The sequence below is a fragment of the Telmatherina bonti genome (genome assembly GCF_933228915.1).
Source record: "Telmatherina bonti genome assembly, chromosome: 3".
Lineage (NCBI taxonomy): Eukaryota > Metazoa > Chordata > Actinopteri > Atheriniformes > Telmatherinidae > Telmatherina > Telmatherina bonti.
In genome coordinates, this window is record NC_136621.1 from 41,348,327 (window position 1) to 41,373,133 (window position 24,807).

A 24,807-nucleotide genomic window follows, 5' to 3' on the forward strand; every position below is an offset into this window, starting at 1 on the left:
CAGTATCTGCAGTATCACTGCGGTATCGCTGCAGTATCTGTGATATCGCTGCAGTATCTGTCGTATTGAAGCAGTATCTGTGGTATCGTTGCAGTATCTGCGGTATCACTACGGTATCGCTGCAGTATCTGCAGTATCGCTGCAGTATCTGTCGTATTGAAGCAGTATCTGTGGTATCGTTGCAGTATCTGCGGTATCACTACGGTATCGCTGCAGTATCTGTGGTATCGTTGCAGTATCTGTGGTATTGAAGCAGTATCTGTGGTATCGCTGCAGTATCTGTGGTATCGCTGCAGCATCTGTGGTATCGCTGCAGTATCTGCAGTATCACTGCGGTATCGCTGCAGTATCTGCAGTATCACTGCAGTATCGCTGCAGTATCTGCAGTATCGCTGCAGTATCTGTGGTATTGAAGCAGTATCTGTGGTATCGCTGCAGTATCTGCGGTATCACTGCAGTATTGCTGCAGTATCACCGCAGTATCTGTGGTATCGCTGCAGTATCTGCGGTATCATTGCGGTATCGCTGCAGTATCTGCAGTATCACTGCGGTATCTGCGGTATCGCTGCACTATCTGCGGTATTGCTGCAGTATCGCTGCAGTATCTGTGGTATTGAAGCAGTATCTGTGGTATCGCTGCAGTATCTGCGGTATCGCTGCAGTATCGCTGCAGTATCTGCGGTATCACTGCGGTATCGCTGCAGTATCTGCAGTATCACTGCGGTATCGCTGCAGTATCTGTGGTATCGCTGCATTATCTGCAGTATCACTGCGGTATCGCTGCAGTATCTGCAGTATCGCTGCAGTATCTGTCGTATTGAAGCAGTATCTGTGGTATCGCTGCAGTATCTGCGGTATCACTACGGTATCGCTGCAGTATCTGTGGTATCGTTGCAGTATCTGTGGTATTGAAGCAGTATCTGTGGTATCGCTGCAGCATCTGCAGTATCGCTGCAGTATCTGTGGTATCGCTGCAGTATCTGTGGTTTCGCTGCAGCATCTGCAGCATCTGCAGTATCACTGCGGTATCGCTGCAATATCTGCAGTATCACTGCGGTATCGCTGCAGTATCTGTGGTATCGCTGCAGTATCTGCGGTATCACTGCGGTATCGCCGCAATATCTGCAGTATCACTGCGGTATCGCTGCAGTATCTGCAGTATCGCTGCAGTATCTGCGGTATCGCTGCAGTATCTGCAGTATCACTGCGGTATCGCTGCAGTATCTGTGGTATCGCTGCAGTATCTGCAGTATCACTGCGGTATCGCTGCAGTATCTATGGTATCGCTGCAGTATCTGCAGTATCACTGCGGTATCGCTGCAGTATCTGTGGTATCGCTGCAGTATCTGCGGTATCGCTGCAGTATCTGCAGTATCACTGCGGTATCGCTGCAGTATCTGTGGTATCGCTGCAGTATCTGCAGTATCACTGCGGTATCACTGCAGTATCTGCAGTATCACTGCAGTATCGCTGCAGTATCTGCAGTATCGCTGCAGTATCTGTGGTATTGAAGCAGTATCTGCGGTATCACTGCGGTATCGCTGCAGTATCTGCAGTATCTGTGATATCGCTGCATTATCTGCAGTATCTGCAGTATCACTGCGGTCTGGCTGCAGTATCTGCAGTATCGCTGCAGTATCTGTCGTATTGAAGCAGTATCTGTGGTATCGTTGCAGTATCTGCGGTATCACTACGGTATCGCTGCAGTATCTGTGGTATCGTTGCAGTATCTGTGGTATTGAAGCAGTATCTGTGGTATCGCTGCAGTATCTGTGGTATTGCTGCAGCATCTGTGGTATCGCTGCAGTATCTGCAGTATCACTGCGGTATCGCCGCAATATCTGCAGTATCACTGCGGTATCGCTGCAGTATCTGCAGTATCGCTGCAGTATCTGCGGTATCGCTGCGGTATCTGCGGTATCGCTGCGGTATCGCTGCAGTATCTGTGGTATCGCTGCAGTATCTGCGGTATCGCTGCAGTATCTGCAGTATCACTGCGGTATCGCTGCAGTATCTGTGGTATCGCTGCAGTATCTGCAGTATCACTGCGGTATCGCTGCAGTATCTGCAGTATCACTGCAGTATCGCTGCAGTATCTGCAGTATCACTGCAGTATCTGTGGTATTGAAGCAGTATCTGCGGTATCACTGCAGTATCACTGCGGTATCGCTGCAGTATCTGTGGTATCGCTGCAGTATCGCTGCGGTATCGCTGCGGTATCGCTGCAGTATCACTGCGGTATCGCTGCAGTATCTGTGGTATCGCTGCAGTATCTGTGGTATTGAAGCAGTATCTGTGGTATCGCTGCAGTATCTGTGGTATCACTGCGGTATCGCTGCAGTATCTGCAGTATCACTGCGGTATCGCTGCAGTATCTGTGATATCGCTGCATTATCTGCAGTATCTGCAGTATCACTGCGGTCTCGCTGCAGTATCTGCAGTATCGCTGCAGTATCTGTCGTATTGAAGCAGTATCTGTGGTATCGTTGCAGTATCTGCGGTATCACTACGGTATCGCTGCAGTATCTGTGGTATCGTTGCAGTATCACTGCGGTATCGCTGCAGTATCTGTGGTATCGCTGCAGTATCTGCAGTATCACTGCGGTATCGCTGCAGTATCACTGCAGTATCGCTGCAGTATCTGCAGTATCGCTGCAGTATCTGTGGTATTGAAGCAGTATCTGCGGTATCACTGCAGTATCACTGCGGTATCGCTGCAGTATCTGTGGTATCGCTGCAGTATCGCTGCGGTATCGCTGCAGTATCACTGCGGTATCACTGCAGTATCTGTGGTATCGCTGCAGTATCTGTGGTATTGAAGCAGTATCTGTGGTATCGCTGCAGTATCTGTGGTATCACTGCGGTATCGCTGCAGTATCACTGCGGTATCGCTGCAGTATCTGTGATATCGCTGCATTATCTGCAGTATCTGCAGTATCACTGCGGTCTCGCTGCAGTATCTGCAGTATCGCTGCAGTATCTGTCGTATTGAAGCAGTATCTGTGGTATCGTTGCAGTATCTGCGGTATCACTACGGTATCGCTGCAGTATCTGTGGTATCGTTGCAGTATCTGTGGTATTGAAGCAGTATCTGTGGTATCGCTGCAGTATCTGTGGTATTGCTGCAGCATCTGTGGTATCGCTGCAGTATCTGCAGTATCACTGCGGTATCGCTGCAGTATCTGCAGTATCACTGCAGTATCGCTGCAGTATCTGCAGTATCGCTGCAGTATCTGTGGTATTGAAGCAGTATCTGTGGTATCGCTGCAGTATCTGCGGTATCACTGCGGTATTGCTGCAGTATCGCCGCAGTATCTGTGGTATCGCTGCAGTATCTGCGGTATCATTGCGGTATCGCTGCAGTATCTGCAGTATCACTGCGGTATTGTTGCAGTATCTGTGGTATCGCTGCAGTATCTGCTGTATCGCTGCACTATCTGCGGTATTGCTGCAGTATCGCTGCAGTATCTGCGGTATCGCTGCACTATCTGCGGTATTGCTGCAGTATCGCTGCAGTATCTGTGGTATTGAAGCAGTATCTGTGGTATCGCTGCAGTATCTGCGGTATCACTGCGGTATCGCTGCAGTATCGCTGCAGTATCTGCGGTATCACTGCGGTATCGCTGCAGTATCTGCAGTATCACTGCGGTATCGCTGCAGTATCGCCGCAGTATCTGTGGTTTCGCTGCAGCATCTGCAGCATCTGCAGTATCACTGCGGTATCGCTGCAATATCTGCAGTATCACTGCGGTATCGCTGCAGTATCTGTGGTATCGCTGCAGTATCTGCGGTATCACTGCGGTATCGCTGCAATATCTGCAGTATCACTGCGGTATCGCTGCAGTATCTGCAGTATCGCTGCAGTATCTGTGGTATCGCTGCAGCATCTGCAGTATCGCTGCAGTATCTGTGGTATCGCTGCAGTATCTGCGGTATCACTGCGGTATCGCTGCAATATCTGCAGTATCACTGCGGTATCGCTACAGTATCTGCGGTATCACTGCGGTATCGCTGCAATATCTGCAGTATCACTGCGGTATCGCTGCAGTATCTGCGGTATCACTGCGGTATCGCTGCAATATCTGCAGTATCACTGCGGTATCGCTGCAGTATCTGCGGTATCACTGCAGTATCTGTGTTAAAAATGGTGAATTAACAGTTTTTCTCAAAGAATTGTGTGAAAAAAAGTCCAACGCTGAACCGGCTTTTGGTTGCTTCTCAGTCACACGCTTTAGGTTTTTGCTTCTAAAATCTTCTGCAAGAAAAATACTAGTCTAATCACGCTGGTATCGAATGGTACGATACAGCCTCGGTATCGATACTCGATACAGACATTTGGATAAATTTGATCTGTCCCGCCGTACAGCTGCATCATCATGAAGGTGTTTGGTTGGATTATTTTAGACGAGCCATCTGGATTTATTCTGAACAGATAAACATCATGGCCTGTTGGGGACTATTGTGTCGTGTTGTGTTTTGTTTCTGTGTTGACCCTTCAGGGCCACTGTAGATAAAAGTAACTTATAAATAATGACAAGCCAGAGCTGGAGTTTGTCGTTGGGAGGGTGCTAAAGTCATTTTCTGATCAACCTCTCAGCAGACTCAGTAAAGCAGAATGTGAGGATTTGACGCCGACATCAGCAGAAAGAGCTGCAGGTGGATGTGATGTCGGAGAAAGCCTCGTCTCCGTCAGCTTCCCAGAGTGTGTCCACAGCTGTCCTGGCTGCGATGCAGCGGCTGCGGCGGTTAGCACAGCATGTTCACACATTATTGTCCTTTTTCACAGAGAATGAAGGAAAGACGCTGGATGTCAGCTGGGACAGAAGATTTTCCCTTTCAGACGATGAAACGTGGGAATGAAAGGCTGTCACAGCGAAGCACATCGTGTGTTTCTGCAGCCTGAATGTAGTCGGCAGGCAGAGGACTCCATGCTTTCACTGCTTCCACATCCATGCTGTAAAAAGCTCGGAGCTGCAGGCTATCATTACATCATGCTCTGATAATGTTTCCTCCACGCACCCAGTCTTTGTTCCCGCCGCCTCTTTCCTCCATGAATCCATGTAGCCGAGTCACCGGCAGTCCCTGCTGCCCCAGTTAGAAATGTCCACATTCATACTGGAGATTAACCACTGATCCCAGTTCAGCTAAAAACTCAAAGCCACAGATTTACTGTACCAACGTGCTAACCTGGTTGACTGGTTACCTGGTTACAGGGTTAACTGGTTACCTGGTTAACTGGATAGCTGGTTAACTGGTTACATGGTTACCGGATTAGCTGGTTAACTGGATACCTGGTTAGCTGGTTACATGGTTACCGGGTTAGCTGGTTTGCTGGTTAACTGGTTACATGGATAACTGGTTACCTGGTTAGCTGGTTAGCACGTTGCTCAAACGAAGCGGTTTATTCTTCATGTGAACGAGGTTCACAGTAAACCGTGCGGGTTGGAACAGAAATCATTCATTTTATTATATTAAACTGTAAAATGAGGAGAAAAGAGGTCAAATAAAATAAAATCAAATAAAACAAAATAAAATAAGATAAAATAAAGTAAAATAAAATAAAATAAAATAAAGACAGTTTCTACAGCAGTAAAATAAAGGAGCTCTGGGATGAAAATATAAAATGTTCCTGATCTGAATGTTTCATGTGAAAAGCTCCTAAATCGTGACGCTGACATGGAAATCCACTCCGACTAAAACATTTGTTTCGGTTCAGACACGAAGGCGCCGTTGGAGACGCCGTCACGTCCCGCATCACAGATCACACAATGTCTGTCCGAAGAAGTCGTTTTGTCATCCTGCTGCAGATCGCTCTGGACCTCCACCTCCTGCTGGACCTCCACGTCCCGCTGGTCCTTCACTTCCCGCTGGACCTTCACTTCCCGCTGGACCTCCACTTCCCGCTGGTCCTCCACTTCCCGCTGGTCCTTTACTTCCCGCTGGACCTCCACTTCCCGCTGGACCTTCACTTCCCGCTGGACCTTCACTTCCCGCTGGTCCTCCACTTCCCGCTGGTCCTCCACTTCCTGCTGGACCTCCACTTCCCGCTGGACCTTCACTTCCCGCTGGACCTTCACTTCCCGCTGGTCCTCCACTTCCCGCTGGTCCTCCACTTCCTGCTGGACCTCCACTTCACGCTGGACCTCCACTTCCCGCTGGACCTCCACTTCCCGCTGGACCTCCACTTCCCGCTGGACCTCCACTTCCCGCTGGTCCTCCACTTCCCGCTGGTCCTTCACTTCCTGCTGGACCTCCACGTCCCGCTGGTCCTTCACTTCCTGTTGGACCTTCACTTCCCGCTGGACCTTCACTTCCCGCTGGACCTTCACTTCCCGCTGGTCCTCCACTTCCCGCTGGTCCTCCACTTCCTGCTGGACCTCCACTTCACGCTGGACCTTCACTTCCCGCTGGACCTTCACTTCCCGCTGGATCTTCACTTCCCGCTGGTCCTCCACTTCCCGCTGGTCCTCCACTTCCTGCTGGACCTCCACTTCACGCTGGACCTCCACTTCCTGCTGGTCCTCCACGTCCCGCTGGACCTCCACTTCCCGCTGGTCCTCCACTTCCCGCTGGTCCTTCACTTCCTGCTGGACCTCCACTTCCCGCTGGTCCTTCACTTCCCGCTGGTCCTTTACTTCCCGCTGGTCCTTCCCTTCCCGCTGGACCTTCACTTCCCGCTGGTCCTCCACTTCCCGCTGGTCCTTCACTTCCCGCTGGTCCTTCACTTCCCGCTGGACCTCCACTTCCCGCTGGACCTTCACTTCCCGCTGGTCCTTCACTTCCTGCTGGACCTCCACTTCCCGCTGGTCCTTCACTTCCCGCTGGTCCTTTACTTCCCGCTGGTCCTTCCCTTCCCGCTGGACCTTCACTTCCCGCTGGTCCTTCCCTTCCCGCTGGTCCTTCCCTTCCCGCTGGTCCTTCACTTCCTGCTGGTCCTTCACTTCCCGCTGGTCCTTCACTTCCCGCTGGACCTCCACTTCCCGCTGGACCTTCACTTCCCGCTGGTCCTTCACTTCCCACTGGACCTCCACTTCCCGCTGGACCTCCACGTCCCGCTGGTCCTTCACTTCCCGCTGGACCTCCACTTCCCGCTGGACCTCCGCGTCCCACTGGTCCTTCACTTCCCGCTGGATCTTCACTTCCCGCTGGTCCTTCACTTCCCGCTGGTCCTTCGCTTCCCGCTGGACCTCCACGTCCCGCTGGACCTCCTCAGCCTCTCCTTCTTCGTCTGCTTCTGGTCAGGAAGGTGCTGGACCTCGGACTGACTCGGGGTTTGTTGTCAGGAAAACACCATATCTCTGCAGAAGCTTGACGTGCACAAAGGATTTCCTTATAATAAAAAATCCTTGAACAGATTCCTGCATCCAGACGCTGAACCAGATCACCATAAAATCTAACCACACGTTTCTTCTTCTGCCGTTTCCTGGAAATTTCCTAAAAATGCCTCCATTACAGACGAACCGACGTCTCAGAACCGCCAGCAATGATCATGAAACATTACTTACAGCAGTTTGTGACTGCGAAGCTGTTGGCCACCTCCAGGTTATCGATGTGTGGAGTCAGCCGGAAGTCGGTCATCCCAAACTGAACCATACCGACTCTGAATGCACTGTACTCCTGGTCAGCTCCTCTGGGGAACAAACCACCTGAGACAAAGACGGGACAACGTTAGCGACAGGGTTGCAGTTTCACACAGAGCAGCAGATACAGAAGGAACCAAACACAAACAGCAAATCAAGATGAAGAGACGCTGGTGAAACGAACAAACGTTTTAGGTGTGTTCAGGAGGAAAGACACCAGCAATGATCTCAGCTGTTGCCTCAGTCTGAGAAGAGGTAAAGTTATTTCAGACACTTTCACATTCGTCTGTATGCAGATGATACCATCTTGTGCACTTCCATCCCAGACTTCCTCACAAGCCAGTTGGAACAGCTCGTTGTTGGACAAACTAATGTTTCATTATCCCGACACGTACCTGGCTGTCTGGATAAACACCTTTACAGGAACGCAACTAAATGACACGACATTGCAAATAACTTGGCTGTTAAACATCAACGTCTGTCTCTGCACACTGCATTGTGAATAAATGATGAAGACTGACAGAAACTGCAGGTGTGAGGTCTGAAGGGGGTTCAGGTGGCAGAGTGGGTGTGGCCTCCTCAGGCGGACCTCATACCAGCTGTCAGCACAGTGTTGGTGATCCCACTGCTAAAGCTTGCCTGGATCTGCCTCCTGCAACGGGACAATACTCCCAAACAGCACATCTCCAGACTTCCGCCTGACTGGGATGCTGCGGTTGGACCTTCAGAGAGCAGCAGAAACTTCTGCTGCAGACCTGATGCCATGACGGAAGGAAGAAGTCCTCCACGACCACAAGAGACTGTTAGCAGTAAACCCTGCTGCAGCGTCCACAAGCTGCTGGAACACTGATTCACTTCATTTTCAGGAAAGAATGAGGCCGTCTGATGTCATGTTCATCTGGGTAACAATGTTTGTCAGTAGCTGTGTTTCCATCCCGGTTTTTCACTAAATAAAAGCATCATGTGTAAAAACAAACCATAACTGAGACTGGCACGTGTTTCCATTAAAATGCACACGAGCTGCAGTTCTTGCAAAACCCCGTCGGTGGAATGAGATGTACCGGAAGTTGCAGCTTTTGCCAGGCTGCCGTGGATCCAGGTGGCTTTTCCAAGCCTTCTCCGTCATTCCTCCTTGTCTCCTTAGATTTTTCTCTTGAATCATTTCCGTCTCCCCTGTCGTCTGTACACACAGGGCCATCTTCACCTGAAACGACAGGCTGCTCTCATAAACGATTCGCAGGCTTTCCTACGAATGCGTCTATATTCCAATAAATTCCAATCAGATTAAGAGTCCAAATTACTGAAGGTGCTCTGTCGATCTGTCTGCAGGATATTCTGGCTCCGAAACACAACAAAAACAGCAGGAAATCAAGAAAAATCTTTTAACTCTACACGATGAAAATTTTGTTCTCTGACGTTATTTTTGTGTTTCTGTGTGGTTTTACATCATCAGATCTGATGATAATGATGCTAGAAGCAGGACGCTGAATCAGTTAGGCACTGCATTGGGCGGCAGAGATATAATCCCTCCAGCGTGTCCTGGGTCTTCCCCGGGGTCTCCTCCCAGAGGGGCGTGCCTGGAACACCTCACCAGGGAGGTCCAGGAGGCCTCCTGACCAGATGCCCGAGCCACCTCAACTGGTTCCTCTCGATGTGGAGGAGCAGCGGCTCTACTCTGAGCCCCTCCCGGATGACCGAGCTCCTCACCCTATCTCTAAGGGAGAGCCCGGCCACCCTGCGGAGGAAACTCATTTCAGCCGCCTGTATACGAGATCTCCTTCTTTCGGTCACGACCCACAGCTCATGACCATAGGTGAGGGTAGGAACGTAGATCAACTGGTAAATCGAGAGCTTCGCCTTCTGGCTCAGCTCCTTCTTCACCACGACAGACCGGCGCAGAGTCCGCATTACTGCAGACGCCGCACTGATCCGTCCGTCGATCTCGCGCTCCATCCTTCCCTCACTCGTGAACAAGACCCCGAGATATTTAAACTCCTCCACTTGAGGCAGGACCTGACTCCCGACCCGGAGAGGGCAATCCACCCTATTCCGGCTGAGGACCATGGTCTCAGATTTGGAGATGCTGATTCTCATCCCAGCCGCTTCACACTCGGCTACGAATCGCTCAAGTGAGAGCTGGAGATCACGACCAGATGAAGCCAACAGGACCACGTCATCTGCAAAAAGCAGGGACCCAATCCTGAGGCCACCAAGCCGGATCCCCTCAACACCTCGGCTGCACCTAGAAATTCTGTCCATATAAGTTATGAACAGAATCGGTGATAAAGGGCAGCCTTGGCGGAGTCCAACCCTCACCGGAAACGAATCTGACTTACTACCGGCAATGTGGAACAAGCTCTGACACCTGTCGTACAGGGACCGGACAGCTCATACAAGGGGGTCCGGTACCCCATACTCCCGGAGTACCCCCCACAGGAGGCCCCGGGGGACACGGTGGAATGCCTTCTCCAGGTCCACAAAGCACATGTAGACTGGTTGGGCAAACTCCCATGCCCCCTCCAGGACCCCAAAGAGGGTATAGAGCTGGTCCACTGTTCCGCGGCCAGGATGAAAACCACACCGCTCCTCCTCAATCCGAGATTCGTCTATCCGGCGGACCCTCCTCTCCAGGACCCCTGAATAGACCTTACCAGGGAGGCTGAGGAGTGTGATTCCCCTGTAATTGGAACACACCCTCCGGTCCCCCTTCTTAAAAAGGAGGACCACCACCCCAGTCTGCCAGTCCAGCGGCACTGTCCCCGATGTCCACACAATGCTGCAGAGGTGTGTCAGCCAGGACAGCCCCACAGCATCCAGAGCCTGAAAGAACTCCTGCCGGATCTCAGGTCTCACTGTCATTGCCCACGTGAGCATTGAAGTCCCCCAGCAGAACAATGGAGTCCCCAGAAGGAGCACTCCAGCACTCCCTCCAAGGACTCCAGAAAGGGTGGGTACTCTGAACTGCTGTTCGGTGCATAAGCACAGACAACAGTCAGGACCCATCCCCCCACCCGGAGGCGGAGGGAAACTACCCTTTCATCCACCGGGGTAAACCCCAACGTGCAGGCACCAAGCTGGGGGCTGATGAGAATGTCCACACCTGCTCGGCGCCTCCCACCATGAGCAACTCCAGAGTGGAAGAAAGTCAAGCCCCTTTCGAGGGTTCTGGTTCCAGAGCCCAAGCCATGCGTCGAGGTGAGTCCAACTATATCTAGTCGGAACCGCTCAACCTCGCGCACAAGCTCAGGCTCCTTCCCCACCAGAGAGGTGACGTTCCACGTCCCGAGAGCCAGCTTCTGCAGCCAGGGATCGGACCACCGGGGTCCCGCCTCTTTCTGCCGCCCAGCCAACACTGCACCCGACCCCTACGGCTCCTCCCGCAGATGGTGAGCCCACGGGAGGTGGGGCCATGTAACCCTTTTGGGCTGAAACCAATCGGGCCCCACGGGCAAAGGCCCAGCCACCAGACGCTTGCTCTTGTTCCCCACCTCCAGGCCTGGCTCCAGAGGGGGTCCTGGGGACCTGCATCCGGGCAAGGGAACATTTCCTGCCAATGGTCGTCTCATCATAGGGGTCGCTGAGCCGTACTTGGTCTGGTCCCTCCCCTAGACACCTGTTTGCCATGGAGGACCCTACCAGGGGCATAAAGCCCCAGACAACATAGTTGCTAGGATCTTTAGGGCACACAAACCCCTCCACCACAGTAAGGTGACGGCTCAGGGAGGGGAACAAGTTAGACTACCGAATAAAAAGCAAAACAGAAAATATACATATTTCTCCCTAGTCAAGTGACTGATTGTCCACAGTTTTCTGTCACAGTCGGGAGTTTTCTGACAGGATGAACAAATATGCCGGCTCGCTGATCTTCCCTACAAGAAGTGCATAACTTCTCTTGTAGGTAATGAGAATACGTTGAGAATGAACTGGTCACATGACCCCCTACGTCACTTCCAGTGACACATAAAAGCCAGAAAAGTTTCTGTCGAGCTTCAGTAATGTACTTGTATATTGAGACATCTTAAAAAACTCCACAAGAGCGTAAAAATGTTTTAGTGAAATCTGACAGGTGTTTCTACACAACTCTGTTTCCAATAGCTGGATTTTATTCTGATATTTAGGTTTTGCGTGATTCTAGCGGTGATGGAAACTATTAGGACCTGATGATGAAAAGTGTGCAAACTAAGGAGTCATCGTCATTCTCTGGTCTGCTGTATAAACTGGGCCTCTGTGTCACATAGAAGTACTGGATCATAGCTATCTCCACGGGGCTCTCTGCTGTCAGCCTGAAGATACATCCTTTCTGCCTGACTGGATCTGGAGACTTTCAGCAGCAGCATCTGGAAACTTTATGGAGCTGCTTAATGTGTTGGAAATCACCCATCCACAATGTTTCTCCGTATGTGTTAGATGGCAGCTCTGTGACTGGGTTTTATCAAAGCAAACGGCACAGATGTGAAGTCACAGAGCAAACAGTGGACACTGCTGGAAAGGACCAGGTTGGGCAGTCCACATGGAGCCTAAAAAACTGCAGCAGTTCTTTGTTGAAGCTCCTGTTAGCTCCCCCAGCATTTCCATGTGGGTCCATAAGGGTTAAGAAAAGGCTCCCACATGGGTTTGTCTACAGTTTCTGTCGCTACCTCATCTGTGTGTGCCCATGTGGATTTCTAGTTGGTTCGGACTGGGTTTGAGCTGGGGGGTAACTTGGTGAGTTGCTGAGGGCTTGGGTAGGCTCCATATCCCAGCCAGCATGTCCATGTGGGGCCCATTTTGGCTACGTGGGTCCTGAGTGGGCTTGAAGTGGTCCAATGTCATTTCCATTATGTGGACCCAATATGTGAAGTCCAGTCCATGTTTCAGACCACAGTTCAGACCATGTTTCAGATCATAGTTCTGAGCCTGGTGCAGTCAACGGTTCAGTCCACAGTTCAGTCAGCAGTTCTGATCATGGTTCAGTCCACGGTTCAGATCCTTGTTCAGTCCATGAATCAGTTTACGGTTCAGTCAACAGTTCAGTTCAAGGTTCATTCAATGGTTTAGTTCATCCTTCCGTCCACAGCTAAGTTCAAGGTTCAGTCTACTGTTCAGTTCACAGTTCAGTTCACGGTTCAGTCCATGCTTCTGATCATGGTTCATCCCACAGTTCAGTCAGCAGTTCTGATCATGGTTTATTTCAAAGTTCAGTCCACGGTTCTGATCATGGTTTATTTCAAAGTTCAGTCCACGGTTCTGATCATGGTTTATTTCACAGTTCAGTCCGCGGTTCTGATCATGGTTTATTTCACAGTTCAGTCCACGGTTCTGATCATGGTTTATTTCACAGTTCAGTCCGCGGTTCTGATCATGGTTCAGATCATGGTTCAGTCAACGATTCAGTTTACCATTTAGTCCACCGTTCAGTCAATGGTCCAGTTCACGGTTCTGTTCAAGGTTCAGTCCATGGTTCTGATCATTGTTTATTCCACAAATCAGTCCATGGTTCAGTCTAGGGTTGGAAAGATGGAGGGTAAGGGATGCAGGTCTGTTGTGGAACTACAAACTTGGCTCAGACCAAACTGGCTATTTTGTTTTTTTCCATTGTTGTTTGTAGAGTCACGTTCGTTGTAATCACACTTGTACAACGCCATGCAAGGCATTCGGTCTAGAACAGCCGCAGTCCGACTTGCAGTGGAAACGCCCACCTGACTGACTGGACCCTTCTGAAAGTTCCAAACTATACTGGCTTCACTAAACCGCTTATTGGGCCGCAAGCTGGTCCCAGTTCAAGCCCACTAAGTAACTACATGGCCCAAACCAAACTCTTATGGGCCCCACATGGACATGCTAACTGAGAACCAGACTATCGCAGCCCCAAACTGGGGCCTTGAAGCCCAGAAAAACAAAATCAGTTTTAATGACCACAAAGAACTTTTGCGTATAAAACATTGAGTTTGCCATCTGTCATTTATTTTATTGTTCGGTCTAAAACTACTTCATATTTCAGGACCACTGGAAGACTTCAATTAAATATCGTCAGATGCTGACTGAGTTAAAAGCCGACTCATTCACTCGCTCATGCTATTTAAAACCACTCCTTTCTAATCACGGCTGAGTGTGCAGTGGTAGGGAAGGAGAGAGGATATTTTCTGGGTTGTACCTCGGCTCTGCTGCAGCAGCAGTGGTGGTTCTGGCAGAATGGGGTCACTTTCGTTGCCCTGAGCAGGGAGGCGGAAGTTGCGAGCGTATAAGGCGAGTATGGCTGCCTGCACTGAGGCGGAATCATCAACTTCTGTGTCTGACAAGTTTAACGAGCTCAATGAGCTTCTGACAACATAAACAAGGTCACTGTTTATAACAGACCACTATCACATCGCCCCCTACACCATCCGTGACCCTCTCTTCATAAGCATCTGGCTAAAACAATCAATCAAAAAGAGCTTGATTGATCCAGAAGGGCTGATTTAATCAGGTCCAACACATCTCTAAATCAGGTAAAATCATCTTCCAGGATTCAGAACAAAGTAATTCCATTTCTTTATGACCAACAGGTGACTTTAGGCTGCTGTCATTTCGCAACATATGGTGTTTTCTATTTTCTGTGTGATGTCTGAGGTTCGGGAAATTTGTGTTTGGACAATAATTTCTTTCCTTTAGTAATACCTGCCTCTGTACTAGTATACATGATTGGAAAGCCAGATTAGTCACCTTTACGAGGTATAACTTGTATGGATCACACAGCTGTGGAATAAACAACACGGCGAAACATGTCGATAGTGTACAGAAGCCGTGCGAAATCCGCTGTGATATTCTCCTGTTCTTGTTATGAGATTCCAGTACTGCAAAGCCACAGGTGTATGACTCACATCAGATTAGTAGCTAACAGATGGACATGGTGGAATGAGATTCTGGTGATCCCACATCTCCAGACACAACTCTGTCCCCCAAAAATCCTGGATTTTTATACAGTCCCACCAGAATTTGGGCGTATGCAATTAAAACAGCCAACCATGATGGATTGCTCAAACGTGTGGAGGGCTGAGTGGGCCCCTCTGACACCAACAGGAAATCCATTGTGTCAATAGATAACTTTAGATTAAATTGGAAAAGAATTATATGTAAAGTTCCTCAAAGGTCCATCCTGGAGCCTCTTCTGTTTGACATCTATGTGGTCCCAATTACAAGAAGATTTGGGTGATTGTCTTTGGAGATAATGAAACTATTAAAAACTACAACAGTCCATAAATATAAAAACCACCAACCAGGCAAAGAATCAGGGCAAAGTGATGGACTCAAATCTAAAAACCACCAACCAGGTCAGAAATCTGGATGAAGCGATAGACTTAGACCTAAAAACAGCCAACCAGGCAAAGAATCTGGGCGAATAGATGGACTCAGACCTAAAACCCACCAACCCAACCAGAAATCTGGGTGTAGCAATGGACTCAGAACTAAAAACCACCAACCAGGCCAGAAATCTGGGCGTAGCGATGGACTCAGACCTAAAAACCACCAACCAGGCCAGAAACCTGGGCGTAGCGATGGACTCAGACCTAAAAACCACCAACCAGGCCAGAAACCTGGGCGTAGCAATAGACTCAGACCTAAAAACCACCAACCAGAGAAGAAATCTGGGCGTAGCGATGGACTTGGACCTAAAAACCACCACCAGGCCAGAAACCTGGGCGTAGTGAATGACTTAAACCTAAAGCCACCAACCAGAGCAGACATCTGTGTGTATCAATAGATTCTGACCTAAAAACCACCAATCAGGCCAGAAATCTGGGCGTAGCGATGGATCTGGCCAAAAAAGCAATCAACCAGGCCAGAAATCTGTGCGTAGCGATAGACTCTATCCTACAAACCACCAACCAGGCCAGAAATCTGTGCGTAGCGATAGACTCTATCCTACAAACCACCAACCAGACTAGAAATCTGGGTGTAACGATGGTAATTATATGATTAAAAGTGAAATTTAGGAAATAAAGTGAAAGTCGATGGTCAGCAGGAATTGTGGGGTTTTTTTCATATTTGCAATATTTCTTTACTTTTATAAACTTTTGTGTCTAAACCACTTTAAATTTTTGAATCGAATTTTTATTTCTTTAAAATTCACATGAACTTTTTTCATAAAAAAAAAAAAAAAGACTGAAAGTGATCAAATGTACCATTTAGTTTAGAATCTGAGAACAATCAGAGATGTCAGAAGGAACAGGTAGGAAACCTGCTGCAGGCTGAAAATCCTGCTTGACCTCCTGGAACAGCGTTCGGCACAACTGGGAATGTTTTATTCCCAAACGGCAGCGCTCTGTTCCTCGCTCCTGACCATCGGTGACACACTGAATGCTGGGAAATGTCGCTTCACAGAGGAGGAAATAGCAGCAGTAAATTCCTCACAGTTCAGCATGAGTCCTTCTTCTACAACTTATATGAACTCAGTTTATCTTTCCACACAATCAGTAGTGAAAAACGTACTGTTGAGTGTTATCAGACCACATATAACCATGTCACCAGGTCACCGCCAGAGACCCGTCTCCTCTGTCACAGCTTTAAGTCCTGCCTTACAACCCATCACAACCTCCCCAGCTGTAACTCACACTTCTTCCAGATAGCAAGTCCCACAGAGCGGTGCTCGTCGTGTTCTGTCTTCTTACGGATTTTTTTTTTTTTTTTACAAATCTTCTTACGAATATAATGAAAAAATGCAAAAAATAGGTCTTATGATTGTTTACAAGCAACATCATCATCATCATCATCACCAGGTTGTCCTTGTTTGACTCCAACATGCAGCTTCAAACCAACAACCAGATTCCAGTAAATCTGGAACTTCTGGAACACTGCAGGTGTCTGAAAGAGGTGATCAGACCTATTTCAGACACCTGATCAGACCTGCAGCAGGTCTGATCCGCAGGCTGGAGGCGGAGAAGCTGCTCCTCTGTGAGGAGGTAAGATGGCAGACCTGCTGCAGAAGATGCTTCAGATGTTTGCGCTGTTCAGTCTGATCTTTATTGAGACATTTTAACAGAACATGACAGCAGACCAGTCCGGTTCTGGTTCCGGTCTGAGCTCCAACATGAAATGGATCTCCACCTCCTCCGTCAGTCCAGCTTCTGCCAGAAGGATCCTGGCACACCTGCACCACGCACATGTGCACACACACGCAGGTGAAACCCCTTCACGCGCAGCCTGAGCTGTCACTGCGGCGATGAGGGACAAGATGAAGATGTTGAGAGGACTGCGGCGCGTGACGGCAGGCCGCGGGTCTCCAGCAGCAGCATCAGGACCGGGAGGAGAGGCCCTCACCGGGGGGAGGGGTGCGGGGGAGCGCGCTGCTTTACATGCAGAGGAGGACACGGAGAACATGGAGGAGGTGACAGGAGCAGAAAGCCTACCGATCTGGACGCTGGGAGATCCGCACAGCGCCTCGCGCACCAGCAGCGTCACCACGAAGAGCAGCTTCATTGTCGCGTTGGGGCCCCACGCGGGCTTCTACCAGAACCGCATCACGGAGTCCGGCCCGGATCGGCCCACAAGCGTCTCGAGCACTGCAGATGCTCCGTCCTGTGAAGAGGAGATGCGCGTGCCGCTGCCGCCGCGCGCGCCTGGAAACGTCGATGAAGCACGAGGAAGAACCGAGCGCGGCCGACAGCAGAAGGAATCTGCACGCGCGCGCGTGGACGTGCGCGTGCATCGCCGGCACGTCGGAACCGACGGTCGGTGTCGGTTCTGATGGACCTGATCAGGACTGCAGAACATGGTCCAGAAACATCTGGATGGCATTTTCCCGCCATTTAGCGGCTTCGCGCGCGCTTAGTGAAACGTCTTAAAACCAGTTTAAAGCGGATTTTACCAGATTTATCAGAAAAACGTTCAAATCGTTTCAGCAAGATGCAGAAGCACCGAACCTGGACCCAACAGCTCCATGTGGGCCCAGATGAACCTGCTCCGAACCCAATGGGTCAGGTTACCATGGAAACTGCAGGCGAACCCACGTGAGACTCTTGCGGTCCAAATTTAACCTTCAGACCAGGAGTCCGGTTCTGAGGCGCCTCGCAGAGACAAGAACTGAAGAGATATTCATCCTGAAACTTTAGACCAGTCTGAAATGGTTTTACTGGTTCCATTCTCACACCCAGGGCCGGATCATAAATGCAAAGGCTCCTGGGCCCTGAGTGTCCCATGGGCCCCCCTTCCCCAGCACAAAATTGTGAAAATTGTGAATGCTAAAGTGTGAAACGATATTTCTAACATCTCTCAGCCAGTGGTACCAACAGCAACACACTACACACTGTGGTGGAACTATCTGGCTTTCATGTACATTTAGTTTCATGTCCAAACTCCTGCTGTATGCCCTGGGGGGGGGAGGGGGGGGCACTAGTCTGCAAATGGGCCCCATATGGGCCCCAAGTGGGTGTGGGCCCCTGGGCCCGTGCCCATCATGCCCATTGGATAATCCAGTCTAGCTCACACCAGTAACATATGACAACGTATTCTCATTACTGCTTCGTATAATATCTACGAAAAACTATGCTCAAAGTTACGTAGGATTTGCTACGTATTTCTAGCTACCAGTGCGCCTGCGCACAGCAAATAAATGCCATGACTGTAGTTTTTCTAAGTTTCACACCCACTCTTAAGCTAGGGTTTGGAAAACACGTATATGCTTCATGAATGAAATACCTACTAAAGCTGAACTAGTGGGTATCCAGTGTATAAATGATATGTGTTGATGATGGCTTATTTGAGATATATGAACAATTATAACATTAAGTGGATGTGGCCTGGTCAATCTTCCACAATTTCATTGGAAATTGGTTCATATTATGACGCTTTTTCTTCATATTTCAAATATAAGTGAGAGCCGAAGTACTATTTAATAAGTAACGAAATGATCTGTGATGTGAAACAGAAAATATGTGCCTGAAATGAAGATACTGTAGCCCAACCATCCATAAAAATACAGCTTTAGCGGGAAGTAAATGATTGACACCCAGTGCAGCCAATAGGAAGGGGAGAAAGTAAGAACAAAAAACCCACGAGGAGCATTAAACACGTTGAAGTCTGAGTAAAATGCATCGTGTCTCGCTGATTATGACTGTAAAGCTTTTAAGCTCTTCGGTATCGGCTGCATTGCTAGATGTTTAAAATAAAACAAACTGTAAAGTATTGTTTAACAGCACAACTTGATATGAACGTATAAAGTACACTACTGTCCACCACATGACCACTGCAGTCCAATCACGGCTGTCTTATGGGGCCAGTTTTCCAAATCTGGGAGAAAATCAGACCTTTTTCTCTTTATCTTAATTACATTTAATCCGTCGTTTGGGATAATGATACATGAATATTTGTCTTTAAAAATAAATGGATGCTGTCTGTGTTGAGTGACATTATCCATATAGTATATGATCAATATTGGAATTCAGAACCTGAATCCAAGCTGAAAGCATAAATATTTGTCTTTTACTTGGGCAAAATGAGCAGATCCTAAATAATATCCCAGTTTGGTTTCAAGCATTGAACTACAGCCGTTCTGATGATGAGCTGTGGAGGTGGATGTACATCACAAAAGAATACTTGGATTTATGTTTTTTAACAAAAGCAGTGTTAGATGCCTGTGAGTAGAATATTCATTAATAATTGCCACATTTATCTTTATTTAACACATCCTTGAAAACAAACAGTACTAAAGACAATATGCTCTGAATACAAATAGTACAGGAACCAGGACAGCTCTCTGTTAAAATTAAATGTGTCGTTTCTTTAGAGAAAATCAGGGACCATATGGCCGTAGCAACAGATTGACTTTGTGTCTATGTTACACAAAGTAAAACATTAAAGAACAAAAACAACCCCTGCATGTGCAAAAACAGCAACAGTAGAGAGTGAACTGTTACTTCGGTCTACTTCAGGTCATCAGAGGACACCCACGAATCTTTCCATTTCCTGTGGCTGGAAGAAAGAGGACACTATCTTTACTTTTACAAACAAAACAAACAGCAAAAACAAAACAAGTTTTAGCTTTATAATGAATACAGGCCATAGTATAGAAAAATTCAACTGGCCTTATTTGTCAGTGTTACATTAGTCCCATGTACAATACAAACAAATCAATCAATAAATCAGTCAGTTCTGAGGTTGACAGATTTGCTCATTACCTTCAGGATGACTCAGTTTATAAGGAAATCCAGGCTGCTGCTCTTTGATTTGGAAATTACCTGTGAAAATAAATAAATTAGTGAATGTAATTACACAACATGTAATAAGTTACCTATCACAAACTATATGTTTATTTATTCATTCATTTCTGTTGATTTACCAACAGATATACTTTATGTTGGGTTTTTTTTATAGAGGATGTTACCAGACTTGTTTGTGAATTTGAAGATGACACCAATTTTAAAAGTGCTGGTTAGTACTTTAACAACTTCTGCATCATGTATTTTATGTACATAAAAACTATAGTAAATATGTACTTACGTTGGAAGACGACAGAGGAAAACCCAGGGTGTCGGCAGTATATCTGGGTGAACAGTGTTGTTTATAGGAAAAAAATCTCGACATTCAAAGAAAGTGCAAATTAATTAATACATCTAAAAATTATTAAATTATTAATTAAAATTTACTGCTTGTGGGCAGTTCTAAATATTTCCACTAAAAATAAAGGAAGTGTGATGTACATCCACATCCACAGCTCATCATCAGAACGGCTGTAGTTCAATGCTTGAAACCAAACTGGGATATTATTTAGGATCTGCTCATTTTGCCCAAGTAAAAGACAAATATTTATGCTTTCAGCTTGGATTCAGGTTCTGAATTCCAATATTGATCATATACTATATGGATAATGTCACTCAACACAGACAGCATCCATTTATTTTTAAAGACAAATATTCATGTATCATTATCCCAAACGACGGATTAAATGTAATTAAGATAAAGAGAAAAAGGTCTGATTTTCTCCCAGATTTGGAAAACTGGCCCCATAAGACAGCCGTGATTGGACTGCAGTGGTCATGTGGTGCGGACAGCAGTGTACGATGCATTTTACTCAGACTTCAACGTGTTTAATGCTCCTCGTGGGGGCAGAACCATAGACTGAAACGTCACGTGATGAAAGCGCCTGCTCAGGATTACGTTGGAAACGTACGAATGTCTGTGTGTTACTTTTCGTACGAGATTATACGAATGATTTGTGAGAGCAGCCTGAGATACCTGACTTCCCTGAAGTATTTCCTTTCCTACGAAGTCCAGCCAGTCGCGTGTTGATGAAGAAGCGTCAGCATAAACCAGTCCTGACAGCCGAACACGATGACATATAAACGACTTGCTGAAGGCAATCTGTGCCGTCGGAACCATCGTTCGCTTCCGTGAGCCTTGATAAAAAACACATGATAAATATAGAATATATATTTTACAGACAACTGTCTGAAGTGATGTTCCAACCCCCACGGGGGTCCCAACCCCCAGTTTGAGAACCACTGCACTAAACAACCAACATTTATGACACTGAGAGTAAATTCTGTGTGAGTGGACGTAAAGCTAACATGAACATGAAGCTCATTGTGGATCAGTTGTTCCTTTGGGTGATTCCCTCTGTTCTTACGGCCCTTCAGGTTAAACAAGCATCAAAGCTTCACTTTGGTTGGATTTACTGTTCTGACAACGTCGTTTTTACCGGATCCAGCAGATCCAGAACAGCTGTGAGGAAGGAAACATACATGAACCCGTCAGGTTGGCAGTGACAGGCTGAGCGCGACAGGAAAATGGTTTTTACCAGTGGTGTAGTCCATTATACACAGGTATACGGAGTATACACACTTCTTTTTCAGTTTCATTTTCAGTTTTCAAGCCACTTCTAACCCTCCTGACTCTGCTTTCACTGTTACAAACATCCCTACACTGATACTGTAGCTACACCAACCAGCAGCTGGGCTAACGTTACCCATGCTACCCTGGTGCCGACCGCTGCGTTAACCTTAGACATCATACAGATATATGAATATATGTCTACGAACCTGTCTCTCACCAGTCTGCGTGCCAGTAGGCTACTGGTTTACTCATTTCTTAAATCCTCTGAAACGGAAAAGCAGAAATTACGTGAGAATGAGCAGATATGCTGATGGATTTTTGGGGAACAAAATAGAGAAGTCTTAAATGTCAATTTTTCTTTTTTTTTTTTTTTCTTTAAAAAGGCAAAACATTGAGAGTATACCCACCTCATGAGGGACGAGTACACCACTGGTTTTAAACCCCAAAACAACTGGGGAACATGACAGTAACACACAGTCGACCGAACGGGAAGCCGATTAGCAAATCAAACCAGGTAAAGTCATGAACAGGAGGCAGAAAGAAAGACAAAAAAATACAGAATAAAACAGGAAGCCAGACCAAGCAACATCCTCCAGCAGTAACAGTGAAGCTGATGCGTAAGCGCCAAAAACCTGCAGTTCCCTCTTCATCCACTAGGGGCTCCAAAACAGAGCAAATCCCCATAGACTCCCATGTTAAAAAGACCAACTTCACAGCAGAAATAAACATGTTTACAGCAGGAATAAACATGTTTACAGCAGGAATAAACATGTTTATAGCAGAAATAAACATGTTTACAGTGGGAAGAAACATGTTTACAGCAGAAATAAACATGTTTACAGCAGGAATAAACATGTTTACAGCAGGAATAAACATGTTTACAGCAGAAATAAACATGTTTATAGCAGAAATAAACATGTTTACAGCGGGAAGAAACATGTTTACAGCAGAAATAAACATGTTTACAGCAGGAATAAACATGTTTACAGCCTGGGACAAAAATTCATTTTAGGTTTAATAGGTCAGGTTTACCTTCATGACAACTGTGGGGGGAGTGAATTTTTTCTAACTCGCCCGTTTAAAAGTAATTTAATCTCAAAGTTCGGCTTATTTAAGGGTGTGTCCTTTTGATTGACAGGTACCCGATCTCCCGCTTCAAGTCAGAAGAATGTAGAACAACCGCGGTTTTTAGCCGGTTAACAACGTGACTTAGCTTTAGCTCGCTTACCTCCGTTAGCTGGTTAGCTTCTGTTAGCTCTGGATTAGCTCAGTTAACGTTTAGCTACAGGCAGCTCGGAGTTCACTCGATGTCAATCATCCACCATGACGCTCACAGCCCCCCTCTCAGCTCCACCTCTTTGCCCATATTTGTATTTTCCGGGCCAGACGACACGTATGCCCCTGCCAAGATGGTGATGGTAGGAACCGCCCACCGAGCTTCAATTCAGCTCTTCAGAAACCTACGGGTGACGTCACGGAGGCTCCGCCCATCTTTTATTTGCAGTCTATAAGCCAGACACTGCAACAAAAGCAAACATGACCTGCAGGGAGTTATTTCCCCCTGACTGATGCTGCCAGCGTGGACAGAGAAAAAAAGACATTAGTCTGTTTAAGACGGGTCAGATTGTTGCAGGAAGATCCGCAGAGGGTCTCTTCAGCGTGGCCGAGGTCAGCAATGCATAAGTACAGATGTCCTCGCATTCTGACAGGAAAAACATGAATCTGGTCATTTGTGTTGACGGCACACAAGAGTTCCTGATGAGCAGGGTGAAAATATAATGACAGGACCTTTCAGAATTAAACTCTACCTTCAAAAAACATCTTCCTCACCTGCTGGTCCATGAGCAGGTCTGCTCGCTAGAGGTGGTCAGGATCCAGCCGAGCCCTCTCCCGTTGGAGGATACAGAAGAATGAAAATAAGTTCTATTAAGCATTAAAAGTTTAACTTCAGAGGTCAGTGGAGGTGGACAGACAGGGAAGGGGAAGACATATTGGAATGCATTGAAATGCTCGTCCTACAAGCTCAGCTGCAAATATTGAAAATCACATCACTTATTTAATTAAAGTAGAAGCTAAGGTTAGTTAGCATTAGAAAAGCTTGCAATGTGGCATGAAAATCTTATCTATCTGAAAAGATAATGCTAATTTCATTATAAACTAGCCAACGTGAGGCAATATCGTAAGGTAATGTTAATGCTAATTGGATGGACACTGGCTTACGTTAGTGGGATACCATTAGCCTCTGTAGCAGGTTTTTCATTCTACTTAGCTAACAGTCTGACACAAAGCTAGCTCGCACTAAACTGTCTCAATGGGAAAGGCTAGCTAGCTAGATAACAATGTTAACATTAGCCAAGCTAGTTCATGTTAGCTAAACTAGTCTAGACCAGACTCCAGAATCCAGACCAGACTCCAGACCAGAGACCAGACCAGAGTCCAGACCAGACTCCAGACCAGAGTCCAAACCAGTATCCAGACCAGACTCCAGACCAGTATCCAGACCAGACTCCAGACCAGAGACTGGACCAGTATCCAGACCAGAGACTGGACCAGTATCCAGACCAGAGTCCAGACCAGACTTTAGACTGGAGACCAGACCAGAGTCCAGAATCCAGACCAGACTCCAGACCAGTATCCAGACCAGAGTCCAGACCAGTATCCAGACCAGAGTCCAGACCAGTATCCAGACCAGACTCCAGACCAGTATCCAGACCAGAGTCCAGACCAGTATCCAGACCAGAGTCCAGACCAGTATCCAGACCAGACTCCAGACCGGAGTCTAGACCAGAGTCCAGACCAGAGACTGGACCAGTATCCAGACCAGAGTCCAGACCAGTATCCAGACCAGAGACTGGACCAGTATCCAGACCAGAGTCCAGACCAGTATCCAGACCAGAAGCTGGACCAGTATCCAGACCAGAGTCCAGACTAAACCTGGAGAAGCAGCATTTAGCAGCAGTGGAGATGAAACTTTTACATCCACATCCACATTTTCACATGAAATCTGCACAGTGACGTAACTGATGGTGGTTTTAATTATTTTATACTTATTTTAATTTATTGTGATGTTTGCTATTTGTTGTTGTCTTTACACCATCTGCGTTGCTTTTAATTTTTCTGGACAAGACAGGTGGTGTACAGACTCACTGCAGAGACATCATCACTGCGAGCCTTCATCCCCAGAATCCGTCAAAGCCAACAACAACAACTGGAATAAAGTTGTTATTTCAGTGTTACAGCTGCAGCGGGTCACTAATTCTGCTTTTCTAGCAAAAAAATTTTTTAAAAAAATTCTAGCAAAAATCAAGTATTTCTTTCATAAATACGTGTTTTACTGAAGTCTATTGACATGAAACCATCTTATAGCTCAGAATGAGTGATTTATGAATATAGAGGTGGCAGCGCACCCAGCAGAAGGCGGCCATGTTGCATCGCCATATTT

The 24,807-nt window shown here is 47.4% G+C and overlaps 1 protein-coding gene across 3 annotated transcripts in view; it reads right to left on the reverse strand.

Annotated features, from left to right (window-relative positions):
* Window positions 1-17,015, reverse strand: part of LOC306754330 (glutamate receptor 2-like) — a gene marked incomplete at both ends in the record, with an annotated part of 173,068 nt that extends 156,053 nt beyond the window's left edge. For 2 of the 3 annotated variants that reach the window (XM_079238306.1, XM_079238305.1), the window contains 2 exons: window positions 7,506-7,646; window positions 16,946-17,015. In XM_079238306.1, coding sequence (XP_079094432.1) covers window positions 7,506-7,646; window positions 16,946-17,015 — 211 coding nt within the window. The remainder of the gene's footprint in view (window positions 1-7,505; window positions 7,647-16,945) is intronic. The other variant, XM_079238307.1, reaches the window with a different exon arrangement.
* Between the last annotated feature and the right edge of the window lie 7,792 nt (window positions 17,016-24,807).